Source organism: Delphinapterus leucas, chromosome 10 (assembly GCF_059928025.1).
Source record: "Delphinapterus leucas isolate spDelLeu-1000000601 "Yukka" chromosome 10, BTC_Dleu_Yukka2, whole genome shotgun sequence".
NCBI classification, from domain to species: Eukaryota; Metazoa; Chordata; class Mammalia; order Artiodactyla; family Monodontidae; genus Delphinapterus; species Delphinapterus leucas.
The window spans coordinates 21,699,021-21,714,792 of NC_143138.1; the positions used below are offsets into that span (position 1 = coordinate 21,699,021).

The window sequence follows — 15,772 nt, forward strand, 5'->3', positions numbered from 1 at the left end:
TTGTATAAGTATTTTATATGGATAATTCAAAGAAGCTAAGTTGCTGGATCAAGGAGTACAGACATATTAATTTTAAGATGTCTTCCAAAAATATACAACTAACAGTGCCTCTATTTCCACACACTTTTTAATATTGAATATTATTGATTTTTTGTCTTTAGTAATGGAAAAGATTTTTTAAATCTCATTATTGTTTTAATGTAAATTCTTTAAGTAGTAAATTTGAATAATTTTTAACAGTCATTTTTGTCTATCAATATTTGTGTTCTATAAATGCCAACTTAGGTCCTTTGCCAATTTTTCTACTGGCCTGTTCACGTTTTACTTTTCTTTTTTTTTTTCAAGAGATCTTTGCTTATTAGGAAAATCAGCCCTGTGTCTTTGAGATGTGTGGTGTATTTTACTCTGAGCTTATATTTTAGGTGGTTTTTTTTTTTCATTCAAAAATCCTAAACTTTTCCATCACCAGTTCCGTTTATCTTTCTCTTCATGGCTTTTCAGTTATGTCTTTAGGGTTTTTTATGTCACTCTTAGAAAGTCCCTCCCCACTCCAAGGTAGCAATAGCTTCACACTTACAAGTCTATTGTTAACACAGCAGCCAGAAAAATCTTTTCAATGCCTAAGTCTGATTAAGCTACTCCTCTGCTCAGAAATTCTGAACGGCTTTTCATCTTGGAGTACAAAACAATATCCTCGCACTCACACAAGACCCTCATCTCTCTCTCTCTCTACTCCCAACACCCTTTTGCTCCTTCAGCTCCAGATACATAAGTCTCCTTCCTATTCTTTGATTATTTCAAATACTCTCCATTCCAGGCCTCTGCATTTTCTATCCCTCTCCCAGAAACCCCTTTACCCCTAAGGGCCCACTCACTCATCTCCCTCAATCTTTGCTCAAGTCAATGTACTAGTGAGGTCCTCAATGACCACCCTATTAAAAGTACATTACTCCTGGGCTCCCCTGGTGGTGCGGTGGTTGCGAGTCCGCTTGCCGATGCAGGGAACACGGGTTCGTGCCCCGGTCCGAGAAGATCCAACATGCCGTGGCGTGGCTGGGCCTGTGAGCCATGGCCGAAAAATTGCATTACTCCTTCATTGTCATCCCAAACTCCGTATTTTCTTTATTTTCTCCTGAGCACTAACAACCACCATCTGATACACTATATATTTTTCTTGTTTGTTTATTGCCTGCTTCCCTACCCCCACCCTCCACACACACACACACTTAGAAGTTTTATGAAGGCACGGGCATTGTTCTACTTTAAACTAGTTCCAGCTTCTAGAACAGTGCCTGGCACAGAAGGTGAATAATCAATATTTGTGAAAGAAAGAGAAAGGAGAAAAAAAAACTAAGCTTTTCTTACCCATCAGCTTGGCAAAGTTCAAAATATTTCATAACATTGCGTTGGCAAGTATAAGTAAACATCGCAGATGCGTTCTATGCTCAGTAATTTGGCACTAAGAAAAGTACAAATGCCTCTACTCTGTGCTCTAGTAAATCTTTCTCTAGGAATATATACTATCCTTACACACAAGAAATTATGATGTTCAGAGTAATTTATTGCAGCATTGTTTGAAAAATAAAAGAATGGAAACAACCTACTTGACCATCAATAGTGTAATTATTAATAAATTATGGCGTAACTGAATACTATGTGATTATACTTTTTAAAAAAGAGCAAGATGGAAGAAGCCCTTTATGTACAATCTCCAAAATCAATTAGTAGGAGGGAAAAAAAAATCAAGTTGCAGAACTGTTACCATTTGTGTATGGGTGTGTGTATTTGGGGGTGAGGGTGAGGGAATCTAAACCTGCGTGATATACCTATGGAATGATACAGCATATGTCACGAAAAATGGTTGTCAAATCTAGATGCGGGGCCAGTTATCCTTTTCTTTTCTAATCTTTTTTATTGAAGTTTACTTAATTTACAGTGTTGTGTTAGTTTCGAGTGTACAGCAGAGTTATACCTATATTCTTTTTAGATTCTTTTCCACTATAGTTTATAATTCTTTTTAAACACTGAACCATGTGAATGCATTACATACCCATATTACTTATTTAATAATTAAGCGGGGGAAGAAAATCTTGAGAGGGAAAAAGTTTTTTTTTAAGAGCAAAAAAAACAGCTTGCGGGCGCCTAAGTCCCACCAGTCCAATGTACAGGAACCGGGCCCTCCGCGGGCTAGAGCTGAGGGTGGGCAGCCCGGCGGACGCCACCGAGGCGAGGCTTCCTAGAGCGGCCCGGAAGTGCCCAGCTGACAGCGACCCAGCGCCGATTGGTCGGTTTGAGTCTGACCTTTGTTCAGGCCGCCCAAAAGACGCTAGCTGTCGCACCTGTACCTCTCGGCGCGAGGTGAGTCTCTCCCGGCTCCTGGGTGGAGGAGGGGCAGGGCATAGTCGTGGTCTGCAGCAACTGTCTCCCCACACCTCCCCCTCACAGGCTGTCCCCTCCCTTCAGACATAGCTACGAGAGAGGACTTGGGCCGACATCCCGGGAGAACGGAGCGAAAGGGAACACTGGTTACGAGTTGCTCTGCGAGGGCATTCATCCTAACCCCCTTCCTGAGTTGGCGCATGTACCCCACAACCACTGCATCCTAGGGACCCGTACATCTCAGGTTGTGGAATGAAAGAGCCTTTTAACAACGCTGTTAATACTTAGCGTTTATTTAGTGCTTGCTCTCAGGCCAAGGACTTTGCATACTTATTTAATCTACACGTCGACCCTATGAGAAACACGAGAATTTTTACAGATGAAGAGCTAGTAGCTTGCTCTAAATTACACAACAGCCCAGATTTAAATGCATGCTCCTGCTTCAGTGTTCTTATTTACAGCCTCCTGTCAGACTGTTCTCTCTACTCAGTTCTGGTTGCTTCCCTTTATCAGTGTTTATGTTCACAGCAGCTTTTGTCATTTCTCTATGGTAACAGATTTTTCTCTGAGACAAGATTCTAAGAGATTCTCCTTGAATCATTTCCAATAGAGGATTAATCTCCTGAAAAACAGCCCAGAATGGCCACATCCCTGGAACCTGAGGAACAAAAAGGACTTTTAATAGTTAAGGCAGACCATTATGGGGGACAGGACTCCATCTCACAAAAGTACAGTCCTCACAGAAGGGAACTCTTCAGGCAGCACTTCAGGAAGCTCTGCTATCAGGATGCACCTGGACCCCGTGAAGCTCTTACCCAGCTCTGGGAGCTTTGCCACCAGTGGCTGAGGCCAGAATGCCACACAAAGGAGCAGATTTTAGACCTGCTGGTGCTTGAACAGTTCCTGAGCATTCTCCCTAGGGACCTGCAAGCATGGGTGCAGGCACACCATCCAGAGACTGGAGAGGAGGCGGTGACTGTGCTGGAGGATCTGGAGAGAGAGCTTGATGAACCTCGAAAGCAGGTGGGAAGGGGGCGGTCATTTGTCTGTGAGAGAGCAGGGTTTAGACCAAGCCAAAGCAAAAAGCATATGAAAGAACACCTGAAGGTATTTAATATGTTACCCTAGAGAAGAACAAGGCTTAGGGACTGACTGCCAGTGTCAAATAACTGAAGTGTGACTGAGTAAAAAGAGACACTAGACTGATTCTATGTCAGTTTGGAAGGCTAGGATCAGTGAGAAGCTGTAGGAAGGCAAAAAGGTATCAGGAAAACAAACAATTTTCTAACATTCATGGTTACCTATACGTAACATAGGCTACCTTGTAATAAAAAACTCCCCTTCAAGGTTTGGTTCAAGTAGATAATAAGGATAATACAGAACAGCATGGTCTAATTGTGACCCATTCACATTTAATACATGTAATTAAATATACATTTAATATATGGTAATTAAATATAATGTGAGCCCTATATGTGATTTAAATTTTTAGTAGCCACATTTGTGAAATTAAATACATTTCATTTAACCAAAAATATGTAATCATGTAATCAATATTAAACATGAGGTATTTTACATTTTTTAATTTCAGTTTTCAATATTTGAATGTATTTTACACTTCACATATCTCAATTTGTATTAGCCACATTTCAAGTGCTCAGTAACCACATCTGGCTAGTGGCTATCATACTGGACCACATGGTTATAGAAGAAATGCCCCCATTTGGTGGAAATTGGGTTCGATGATCTTTAAGGTACCTTTCAAGTCCTCAGACTCTGATTCTGGACCTCTGCAGATCACTGTTAGAGGCACCGAATTTTCTTCTCCAGTGTCCTGAACTGTACAGATTAGACTGCGTCTCTTCGTTTTTAGTCATTATTGCCATTTGCAGTTGCATCAGAATTTGTCCTCTTTTCCATGGCCCTGGTCCCTGGCACATGCTTCTTTTGATCTTTCTCTGAAGTTCTTTCAGTTCTTTCACAAAATCTACCTTGCAAGCCCAATCATACTTCATTGTTCCCAGGTCCCAGCCAATTCAGAAAGACAGGACACACTTTTGGACAAGTTGGCCCCCTTGAGAAGGCCACATGAGTCACTGACTATCCAGCTCCATCCCAAGAAGACCCAGCAGGAGCAGGAATCTGGGGAGCCCCAAAGGACTGGTAAGGAGCAGGAGTCTGTGTTTATGAGGGAAGAGCTGGTTCCTTAGGTTAGAGAGGAGCTTTCTCACTTTCATCTCCCTTTTAAGTTTTCCTGCTTGTCCTTCACCTCACTGTGGAAGATCTTATCTCCCTTCCTACCCTTGCCCTATCATGGAAAGAACTGTATTTCAGTTTTTCATTAGTCTTAAAAGCTGCTATTTGGCCCAAGGGGTGGGGGAGGAGTTTACCACATGTAATCAATGCTACTAATAGAACACAAGATGAGGACTGATAAGAGTCCCTTGAGTTTGGCATTTAGAAGTTAATGAGTCTTACCAAGAGTATCGGGAGGCAGAAGCTGAAAGAGTCAGACTATTTTAATAAGCATTAGTAAGCTTAACTCTGTGGAATCCTCACCTCTTTTCTGTGAGAAGCCATATAAGTTTCTCTCCTCACCTTTCAGAGAAGACAGGACACGCTCTTATAAAATAGGTCGCAATAATAATTTAACGTGTCTAGTGTGCTAAATTGTATTGCAGAGAACACGGAGAATTATTATTATTATGACTAATGGCTTATCTATGCAAAACTTTAAATTCTAGATATCTTTCCTTCTGTTTTTTTTTAATACTTCTGAAACAGTTTCACTCTGCTTCCCATTAATGTAAGTCCAGAAAATTACACACTTCCTATACCTAAAATTATAGAGGTTTACACATGTGCTGCTACCAAAATAACCTTTCAAGGGAATACTATACAGTTAAAATGTGAATTGTATTTTCTTAATCTGATTAATCTACCAAAAGATACCTCATGAAATCTAGCTATCCTTGAGGCCTATGACTTCTTAGGGAAGTCTACTTTGTCTGCATTGAACAGTATTAATACGACTTTTTTCTAAGGTACAGCCCTGGCAATCTTACACAATTTTTATCTGTGTTCCCACTACCACTATACTCCCCGCCAAAAAACAGACAAACAAAAAACAAAACCACCAAAGCAAAACCAAAGGAAAAAAAGAAAAAAACCCTGCAGAAATCACAACAAATACATTTGAAGAAATGCCTCTCAACTTTATTAAAAGAATGTAATATCTGGTCCAAATCCTCATTTTACAATTAAACAGATATACCCACAGTGATTGTGACTTTTCCAAGTTTCCATAAGGAGTTAGAGGGAAAGCTGGGGCTCCTGCCTACTAGTAGAACAATTTTTTAAAACCATCATGATAATATACCAAAAAGCCAGTGTCTTTTAAAATAAATTTATTGTTAAATAGAGAGACTTTTTTATGCAATATCTCATTTTAAAATTTTCATTGTATCCATTTCAGCAAGATTATTAGTATTAGCCGTTGGCTAGGGTAATGGGACTCGTCTCTGTAAACATACCTGGAAATTATAATAGTGGTCACTTAATACAGAATTATCTTCACATATAAGAGAACTTGGAGAACCGAGTGTTTTGCAGTTCTTTGTAGCACATTGTCAGGTATTTCAAAGGGAATTTTTGGATGTTCTGTTAACCCACAACTCTGACTCTGTGGTAGCAGTAAGTGATTGTCTACTTAACTCTGTTCCAGTTTCACTTCAGTCAGCATTTAACCTTGTTCTTTCCCTCTAGACTGTCAAGCAAGTTGTACATATGGTAATCAAATGGTCTTTATGGACATAGCCTCATCTCAGTGACGAGCAGGACTGGGCTTACCTGGAATGTAACTGATAGGGACTCTTGGATATGCCAAAATAAAATTGAAAGAATGGCCCTGGCAGAAGATGCTAAAATGAAATACTCCTAATTTTGTCAGTTCTGAAACAAGATCTCCTAGAATCCTATTAGCCTGGGAATAGCTGGCACTTGGAAGAGATACATAAAGCCCTGAAACTCCAGTTGGCCAAGTAGACTGCAGGTCCCTGAGATGAGAAAAGTTCCCATTTGACAGTTTCCATACAATTTTCTTTATGTTGTTCAATTGCAGATGTAAGGGAGAGGGTTGTACTTTGAATTGCTGAACAAGGAAAACTGACCCTGTATTTAAAAAAAAAAAATCTTTTCAAGTCCTGGTGAGGGATTTTTCTCCAGACTTCTCCTGAAGTTGTAGGAGAGAGACTTATCCTAAGGACTGGTAGATTCCCCTGAAGGTGGTAAACTGACCACAAGTGCCAACTCTTTGTATCCTTTTTTAAAAGATATTCATCTTCATCAGTAAGCCACCGAAAACCAACCATCAGTGACTCCAGTATGTAAAAGAAGCTGTTGAGCCAATATGTTGATGTTTGAAAACACTTTTCTTAATGGTATGGGGGTGTCTCTGATTTCTATGATTTGCTTAATGATCATTAACCTACTAACTTAGCAGTACTTCTGCCACACGCTATACTTTTACACATGCTTTATCATACATTTCGTCATCTGATCAAACTATAGGAAAGGAGGAGGGCACAGAGGTGATAAGGAAACCAAAACGGTTATAATCTGCCAACATTTAAACAATTTTCAGCAAAGCCAGGACTGATATCTGGACTTTCTGGCTCTAATCCAGTCTTTGTAATTTCTAGCCTGAGATAATATGGTATTTAGATTCCAAAACAATATCATTTTAGAGCAAATAACCAACCTTTAAGAAATTTATTGCCTGATTAAAAAATATATATTGTAAGGAGGACGGTAAGATTTGAGGAAGATTTGGTAGGATGGGGACACTGTGATGACAATGAAGAATGGGGTTCATGGCGCTCAGTCCAGAGCCAGTGTTTTCCATACCCAGCCCAGGAACTGAAATGTTCTAGTAGCTCTTGCTGCTTCTTCCATCATACCGAGTGAACCACTGAAAACTATATGTGATTAAATGATTGTTCTACAGTTGGGATTCCTAGGCCTGTTGAGGTGGAGGTTTCATCATAACCAAATAGGTGACACCCAGCATTAAGACCAAATAGGTTTATTCCCTCCAAATCATCAAAACACCTATTTTCTTATAGAATTCAACTCAACAAATATTTATTGAGTACTTGCTATGTGCCAAGTTCTATGCTTAGCTTGGGGTTGAGGATATGGGGATCAGAAAGTGGGAGAGAGCACATCCGATTTAGGAGGTTAGGGAAGACTTCCTGGAGGAGACAGCATTTGAGATGGACCTTGAATAATAGCTAGGCCAGTGGCTCTCAAAGTGCAGTCCCTGGACCAGCAGTGTCTGTCATACCAAGAAGAGCAAATTTCAGGGTTCTACTCCAGCCTTATCAAATCAGAAGCTCTGGGGGGAGGTAGCACAGCAATGTTTTGATAAGCCATCCAGTTGATTCTGATGCACAATAAAGTTTGAGAACCACCAAGCTAGGGTTTAGACAGGAGGAGATGATAGTGAGGACATCAGTTTCAGAAAAAGGATTCCACCCAGCACATACACCAGACCATTCACTGTCACTTCCTGCTTAGCTTCCTCCATTTATCCTGACCTGCATGCTCTCTCTGCTTTTAGCTAACTATTATTTATACATACTTCTCTCCTTTAATGGTTCCAACTCATTATATTCCTCTCAGACCCCTGATCCCATTACCTTCTCCAGTCACTTTTACTTGGTTTTACTCCCACTTACTACCTAGGTTTCAGACCCCTCATGTTTCTCCCAAAATTTTACCTCCCTCCCCATCTGTTTTCTAATCTCCCTTTTTATCCCTCTTAGTTATCCTTGGCATGTGTGTAGTTCCTATTTACCACTCTGCATTTGCACAGGATTGCCAGGTAACCCCTCATCCACATTTTTGCCTTTTCCTCTCTTCATAATCTATTCACAAATAATGTATCCTGCTATCTTCCTTACTGGCCTCTTCTTTAATTTCTTCCCTATATTGTCAATATATGTTTTGATGGTGCCAAATATCTAATTTTTGCATTGCATGTGACTTTTCATTTTTATAACACATTTTTAACATTTACATGTTCTTTATTCCATAGGCTTTTTGCTTCTTAAACCTAGAATAGGACCTGTTTGTATACTGTTCATTTGTTACAGGTGATAAAACCAAGACTAAGAATGAAGAGTTGTCCCAGAAGGAAGATATACCCAAAGACATGGAATTCCTTGGGAAAATAAACAACAGACTTACCAAAGCTATTCCTCAGTATCCTGAATCCAAAGATGCTATTGAAAGTGAAGGCAGATTCAAGTGGCAACAGAGGGAAAGAAGACGCTATAAATGTGATGACTGTGGAAAAAGTTTCAGTCATAGCTCAGACCTTAGTAAACACAGGAGAACTCACACTGGAGAGAAGCCCTATAAATGTGACGAATGTGGAAAAGCCTTCATTCAACACTCACATCTCATTGGACATCATAGAGTACACACTGGAGTGAAACCCTATAAATGTAAAGAATGTGGGAAAGATTTCAGCGGGCACACAGGTCTCATTCAGCATCAGAGAATCCACACAGGTGAAAAACCCTATGAATGTGATGAGTGTGGGAGGCCTTTCCGTGTAAGTTCAGCCCTTATTAGACATCAAAGAATTCATACGGCAAATAAGCTCTACTAATATGGTGGAAGTAACGAAAGTTCTTTAGACACTCAGGCCTAATTAGTTATCAGAGAAATCTGCCTTGGAGACCTTGAGTATCCTGATGTAGGCAAATCTTCAATCATCATTAAAAATTTCTCTGGCACCAGAGAATTTACCTGAGTAAAATTTCCTTTTATTTCTAAAGTAGTTCAGTTTCTTGGAAGGAACTAAGAGTTATTTCAGAAAGCCTTGTCCACTGCCAGCATTGCTCACTTGCAGCCCAAAATAACCATGTTTCCTGGTCCTGGTTGAAAGATGTGAATTCTACCTCTTGACTCTGGCTCCTTTTTCCTTGGCCACTCAGTGTATGACTTTAGGCAAGACATTCATATTTTCTCTGCCTTCATTTTCCCATTCTGCCAAGTGCAGATGATATAATAGAAGCCCACCGGGTATGCTGTATTAAGTTAAAATAGATGAAAACTGCTTTTGAAATTAAGAACTAAAACCATACTATTTTTCCCCTTTATTAGTGATATAATGGCCTAAATATCCCTTATCTTAAAGTGGGGAATATAATAATTTTGTGGAATATTTTGCTTTGCCAGTGATAAAAAAAAGAGGAAACCACCAGAAAGATAGCAGGCTAAGAAAAACATTAAAATGGAGAGGAAAGCTATAAGTCATCAGTGGGAGCTGCTGGGAAGGGGCATGATGGAGTGTGTTAGGGATCTGTAACTTTGGATAAGTCACTTCTCTACTGAATCTCAGGTCATTTAAACTGAGGGAGATCGGGAGAGGTTGGTCTAGAACTGCACTGTCCAATATGGTAGCCAGTACCCACATGTGGCTATATACATTTAAACTTAACTGGAATAAAGTGGAAAATTCAGTTCCTTGGTGACATTAGCCACATTTCAAGTGCTCAGTAGCCACATGTGGCTGGTAGCTACAATAATGGACAGCACAGATCCAGACCATTTTTTATCACTGCAGAAACTTCTCAAGGACATTGCTGTTCAATCATTAGTAAGGTAACTTCCAGCTTTGGTATGTGATTCTGAGTTCAGGAAGGTAGCAAGAGAGATAGCTGAAGAGGCTGTAATAGCAATAGGAGATAAAATACAAACACCTTAAAACAAAGTAATTTAGTAAAAATAACTCTGTGGTACTTTTTCAGCCTTAGAAAGAGAGTGTATTGTAATTGGAGTAAGATGATTATTAAGTGAATACAATAACCTAATAATTAAAATTGAAAGCTTAACTTACTACCTCATCTCTATAAAAAGAGTGTAATTACCTTTACAAGGTAACATCCCCTGTCAGTTACCCTATACTAATGAGAAACTGGGACTCTCAGGACACTAATACTTTAAGACACAGTGAACAATTTAGTTTTTCTTTTTCTTTTTGGCTTCGGAATGTATTAGCATTTCATGAACGTATTTGTGACAGTTTTACATCACTAGTTTGAGAATTTTATAGCATGACAGGAATTGTGACCAAAGGCCAACACGTTCAAATTTACAACACCATCAAACTGCCACGAACCACTGATTCTAGGAATAGACATCACCAAAATGATCAGAAAGTGATCTAATCTCTTACTGAAGACACTAATTACACATACTTGCTTTGAGAGTAGGAAAAGCACCAGAATAATTTTGTGTCTACTACTATTGGAAGGTGACTCTTAAATCATTCTTCATAACACCATAAAGATAAACTGAGCTTTTATATCTTTTGAACATAATGCTCCTTTTAAAAAAATAAAAGTAAGTTTACTTTGAATGTATACATCAACCGATACAAATATTTTAAGACATCAAGTTTCCCACTCATACTTGTTTTTTCATTTATCTGAGCACTATTTCAAAACATTTGAAACAAAGGATTTTTTAATGATCATGAAAAGTAAAGTATTAAATCTTTAGTATTAGAAACATCCTTATCTAAAAAATAAAGTTAGATGCTTAATGAATGATAGCTTTTCCCCCTTTACCTTCAGTCTTGCTAAAAAACTGTCATGTGTAGAAGCTGTTCACAGTCTTTAAAGGGGAAACTCATGTTTCTGATCTTATCCTTGAATTTAGAGACTTCTGCAGTGGTAAGAAAGATGATCTTGGCTACCACAACATTGTTTACTTAAGTGGGTAAAAACGATGACAGACTGATTTTCCTCTAACGTACTCTGTATGATTGAACATTCTATTCAGGTAGTAGTTTTGAATACCTGTTGTGTATAAAGAATTGTTCTAGTCTTAGAGTTGTACACCCTCAAAGTCTGAGTGAAGAGTAGTTTGGAGCACTGAGAGTATGCTACCCTTTTTAGTCTGGTGTTGATTCCAAATTGCCACCACAGTGTCCACCATCTGATCTTGACCAGAGGGGCAAGGATAAGAGTCAGGGAGGTACAGAAAGATTTGGGGCCAGAGACAGCCTGGAGTGATAGTGGCAAGAGAAGAAAGTCCAGTGGGACCTGGGATAACTGCTGGCATAAGGCAAAGGAGGCATGAGGTTGAAGGAGATCTAAGTAGTTGTTAGTATTATGAAGGATTAGGCAGTGTCCTAGTAAGTCTGTAGAAATGCACAAAAAAATTGGTGAGGATGCAAGCAGTTAGAAAGAAGAGCTCTGAGTTCAATCACAGCCACAGTTATTCGAAAAGAAGGTGTAATATGTTAGACGCCGTAATCAGAACCACTGAGTTCTAGCAGAGAGCCATCCTGGAATGATGGCACCTGCTCTAAAAGAACCCTAAACATGGAAGGCAATTTCTTAAATAGTTGTGTCAAAAACATATGCATCACTTGTCCCAAATTTTTTGGAGGGTTTTTCTTTTTTTTGGAGGGAGGCAACAACTTGTAGTTTGTAGTTTTCATGAACTAGTAGAACAGACAGTGATTTTAAGAGGCATCTAAAGGGAGTACAGGGGCAGTTCTTTCAGATACAGTTGGGGAATGGTGGTTAAACTGGTGATTTTGAATGAGGAGCCAACAGCTATAAAGGGAGGAAACATGAGAGTTGGGGTAGGAGAGGATGTCGGAGGTATGCACGGGCCTTGGTGAACAGGGGAGAAACAAGATAGAGGAGAAGGGGATGGAACAAAAAGAGAGTGATAAAAAAGGAGAAAGGGTATAGGGAAAGGAACAAAGATAAAATAAGAGATGGTCATAGAGAAAGAAAAGAGTGACAAGTAATTCTAATATTGACATCAATTATAATTGAGACAGTGGGTCATATGCCACAGCCATACGAAGGTGAACAGATCAGTTTATCCCAAGGTCGTTGAGTCTTACATGCACAGCACATATTATTTATGTTATCTTTATTGAATGGGTCTACAATCTCATTCTGAGCATGAAATTATTTCTTTATAGTCTAATCAAAAAGTCCATCAACAGTGAAACTGCTAGAAACTTTGAAATGCTTCAAAACAACCTGTTCTCCCCTTAGTAATATCACAAGGCAATTAGACTAAGGTTCTAAAAGAATAGATCTCTCAGTCTTTCTTACTCAAATCCTCTAGAGCACAGTTTCTCAACCTTGGTTTTACTGACATTTTCAGCCAAACAATTTCTTGCTGTGGGGGGCTGTCCTCTGCAGTGTGGGATGTTTAGCAGCATTCCTGGCCTCTACCCTCTAGATACCAGCAGCCCCAACTTGTGGCAAGCAAAAATTTCTTAAGAGATGCAAATGTTCCCTGAGGGACAAAATCTCTCCCCTGCCCTGCCAGCCCAGTTGAGAACCACTGCTCTATAGGAAAATAATCTGATTTCCATGACCGTTCAACATCATATACAGTAAGATTCAACTTAGAAATGTTATATATGGCCAGCACTGTTAGACCCTTTTACTACCCCACAAAATGATTTTCTACACCTTCTTCTCTCTATACCATACTTCTGCTGCTACCCTCTCCTTTGCCCCTTGACCCAACCACAAATAGACACTTTATCCTTGATCTGCACTGTCCAATACATTAGCCACTAGGTACATGTGGCTATCGAGCACTTGAAATGTGGCTACGCAACTGAGGAACTAAATTTTTTTCACTTTAATTTAAATTTAAAAACATACTCAATTCAGTTATTGGAAAACCTTTAAGTATGTTTGGAGTATTTCGGGTATAGGAATCTATTTTTTCCATTCAAAATTTTATGTAATCTCAATACAGATCAAGTACTTCCAATGAAAATTTAATAACTGAATTGAGATGTGTAGTAAGTATAAACACACTGGATTACAAAGACTTAGTATGAAAAAGGAATGTAAAATATTTCATTAATAAATTATATTGATTTTAAAATAATATTTTGGATATACTGGTTTAAATAAAATACATTAAGAATTAATTTCACCTATCTTTTTACATTTTTAATGTGGCTACTAGAAAACTTACATCCACGTAGGTGGATCACATTACATTCCTATTAATTGGACAACACTGATCAAGATCTCACTCTCAGGGTAGGTCCCATTCACTATGTTCCAAACCACCTCAATTCTGTGAGGCTAAGTTCTGTGCTGCCAAGGACTTTTTACCTTTTTCTTCTTATTCATTAATCCAACAGGTATTTACTGAGTGCATGCTATGTGCCACGCCTCTATTTTAGGTATTGGGGATAGAGCAGGATATAACAAGATATTTCCATGTAAGACTGTGAGAAAAATAGTGAATGTTAAAATTAAAGGTATAATGCTGTCCTTTCAGATGGAAGACTATTAGGAAAAAAAAGGCAGGGCATTTCAGGTTAGGTGTGGGGAGGAAGGAAAGAAAAGGGGGAAAAATAGATTGTTACTTCGGGATTACAATTTCATTTCAATTTAATAAGATTTTAAGTTTGGTTTGTTTGGCAAGTCCAATAGCACAGCAATAGGGACTAAAGGTCTTTGGATATGCCATTGCATGAGAGGACTTATTAATGGTTAGACCTGCTTTATGCATTATTTTTAATACACACTTCATAGTATTTACTGCAGAAGTCTCTTTGGGGAAATTAGCAATGGAACAATTTCTATATGTAAGAACCATAAGTTCCCATGTATGTTGAATTAACCTATTATATATCACCGTAATACTGGGTACAAGGAAGGAAATTTCATTAATCCAGTTATTGTGCCTTTTTGTTTTTCTCTACTCCACTCAGTAGATAGTCTTGGAAAACTCTCCTATAGCCTTAACTTTATCTCAAAGACATGAAGTGATTACGTGCTTTTGATGTTTTTTGTTTAAAAATAACTTACCTATGAAGAACAATCAACAGTTAGATAATTATAAACAAATTCTATTTTACTATCTATATAAAAATACAAACATGAATATGAGGACATCTAAAAATGCAGAAATAGTTATATATTCCATGTATCAATGTATAAAAACATAGCTGGAAGGAAATCCTTTTTCAGAATCAGGAAATAGTGCCTTATCTGCTAGGTTAAAATCCTAAACCCTCCAGCAAATGTATAATTCCATATTTTGAACAATTTTAGTATTTCATTGTCACATAAAATATGTAAATAGCTATGCACATTATTGTGGTGATTTGCATGTACAATAGGAGTCAGCTGGGAAAGAAAATACCATTCTTATTTGTAAAGCAATGACAACACAATAAATCTGGAATCTTTGAAATAATTTAAAGTTAAAACATTTCTTCACCTACTGCATATATAAGTTACGTTAATGTCTAACTCTTGCACAAGTTGAGTTTTTTGCATCAACACTTAATGCTACTTTCTAGGCACTCTCTTACTCAAGGGTTGACCTTAAATTCATTTTTCCCCTTGGATCAGTATTCTTGACACCTATGGAAAAGAACATCCTGGCTCCTCCAGAAAGTAGATAAAGCTAAGTCAGAAATAAAGAAGAAATAAACATGACACTCCAATTGGAAAAGTATAAAACCATCACAGTCAGACAGTTTGGCTTCAAATGAAGAGTAAGTAAATCAATACCTCCTAGAAAAATCTATGCCATTTCTTACATAAAACCCAAACTACTACCAGGACTTTGAGTTAGTTCAGTGTAGACATTCTACCAGACATAATCCATTTGATAAAGCTTCTAGCTTTTTATCTTCAGACTGGTTTGCTATATTAATTCAAGAGTCTCAGGAATATGAGAAACAATGACAATAATTCAAAATTTTTCATTATCTGTTCTTGAATGTGTCTTCATTTGTCACAACTGTTGGGCTATAAAAAAGGAGCTGCTTCTGTCTTTTCATAAAAAAAAAGAAATCCCTGCTTTTATAAGCCTGTATTACAGTGAAGGAATACAAGACAAATATCAAATAGGAGTAGTGGTATATGGAATATAAATAATGAAATGAAACAGAGTGGCTGAATGACTACTACAAGTAGTCAGAAAAGGCTTTTCTGAAGAGCTGACATTCTAACTGAAATATAAATGTCCAGCCTTGGGAAGTTCTGAAGAAGACCCTGTCAGGCAAAGGGAATTGCTTATGCAGTCTCTACAGTAGGAATGAATCTGATGTGTTTACAGGAAATGAAAGAAGGTCATTGGGTCTAAAGCACTGGATTAAGGGGAATGTGGTATAAAATTAGGCTAGAGAGGCGAGCAGGGGCCAGGATATGTATTCTAAGCATGGTGGGACACCATTGGAAGGGAAGGACATGATCTGATTTTTGTTTTTAAAATATTCTGGTCCCTTAAGGAAGCAAGAGTGAGAAAAAAGCAGAAGCAAGGAGACCCGTCAAGAGGCTACTGCAGTAAGGCAGATGAGAGAAGG

General features: G+C 38.4%; 1 protein-coding gene across 1 annotated transcript; it reads left to right on the plus strand.

Annotated features, from left to right (window-relative positions):
* Window positions 1-1,583: 1,583 nt before the first annotated feature.
* On the plus strand, window positions 1,584-15,308 carry ZSCAN16 (zinc finger and SCAN domain containing 16). The gene is made up of 4 exons (XM_022562147.2): window positions 1,584-2,358; window positions 2,937-3,402; window positions 4,404-4,542; window positions 8,535-15,308. Exons 2-4 carry the CDS (start codon window positions 3,019-3,021, stop codon window positions 9,053-9,055), a joined length of 1,044 nt encoding a protein of 347 aa, XP_022417855.2. The 5' UTR covers window positions 1,584-2,358; window positions 2,937-3,018; the 3' UTR covers window positions 9,056-15,308.
* The last annotated feature ends 464 nt before the right edge of the window (window positions 15,309-15,772 follow it).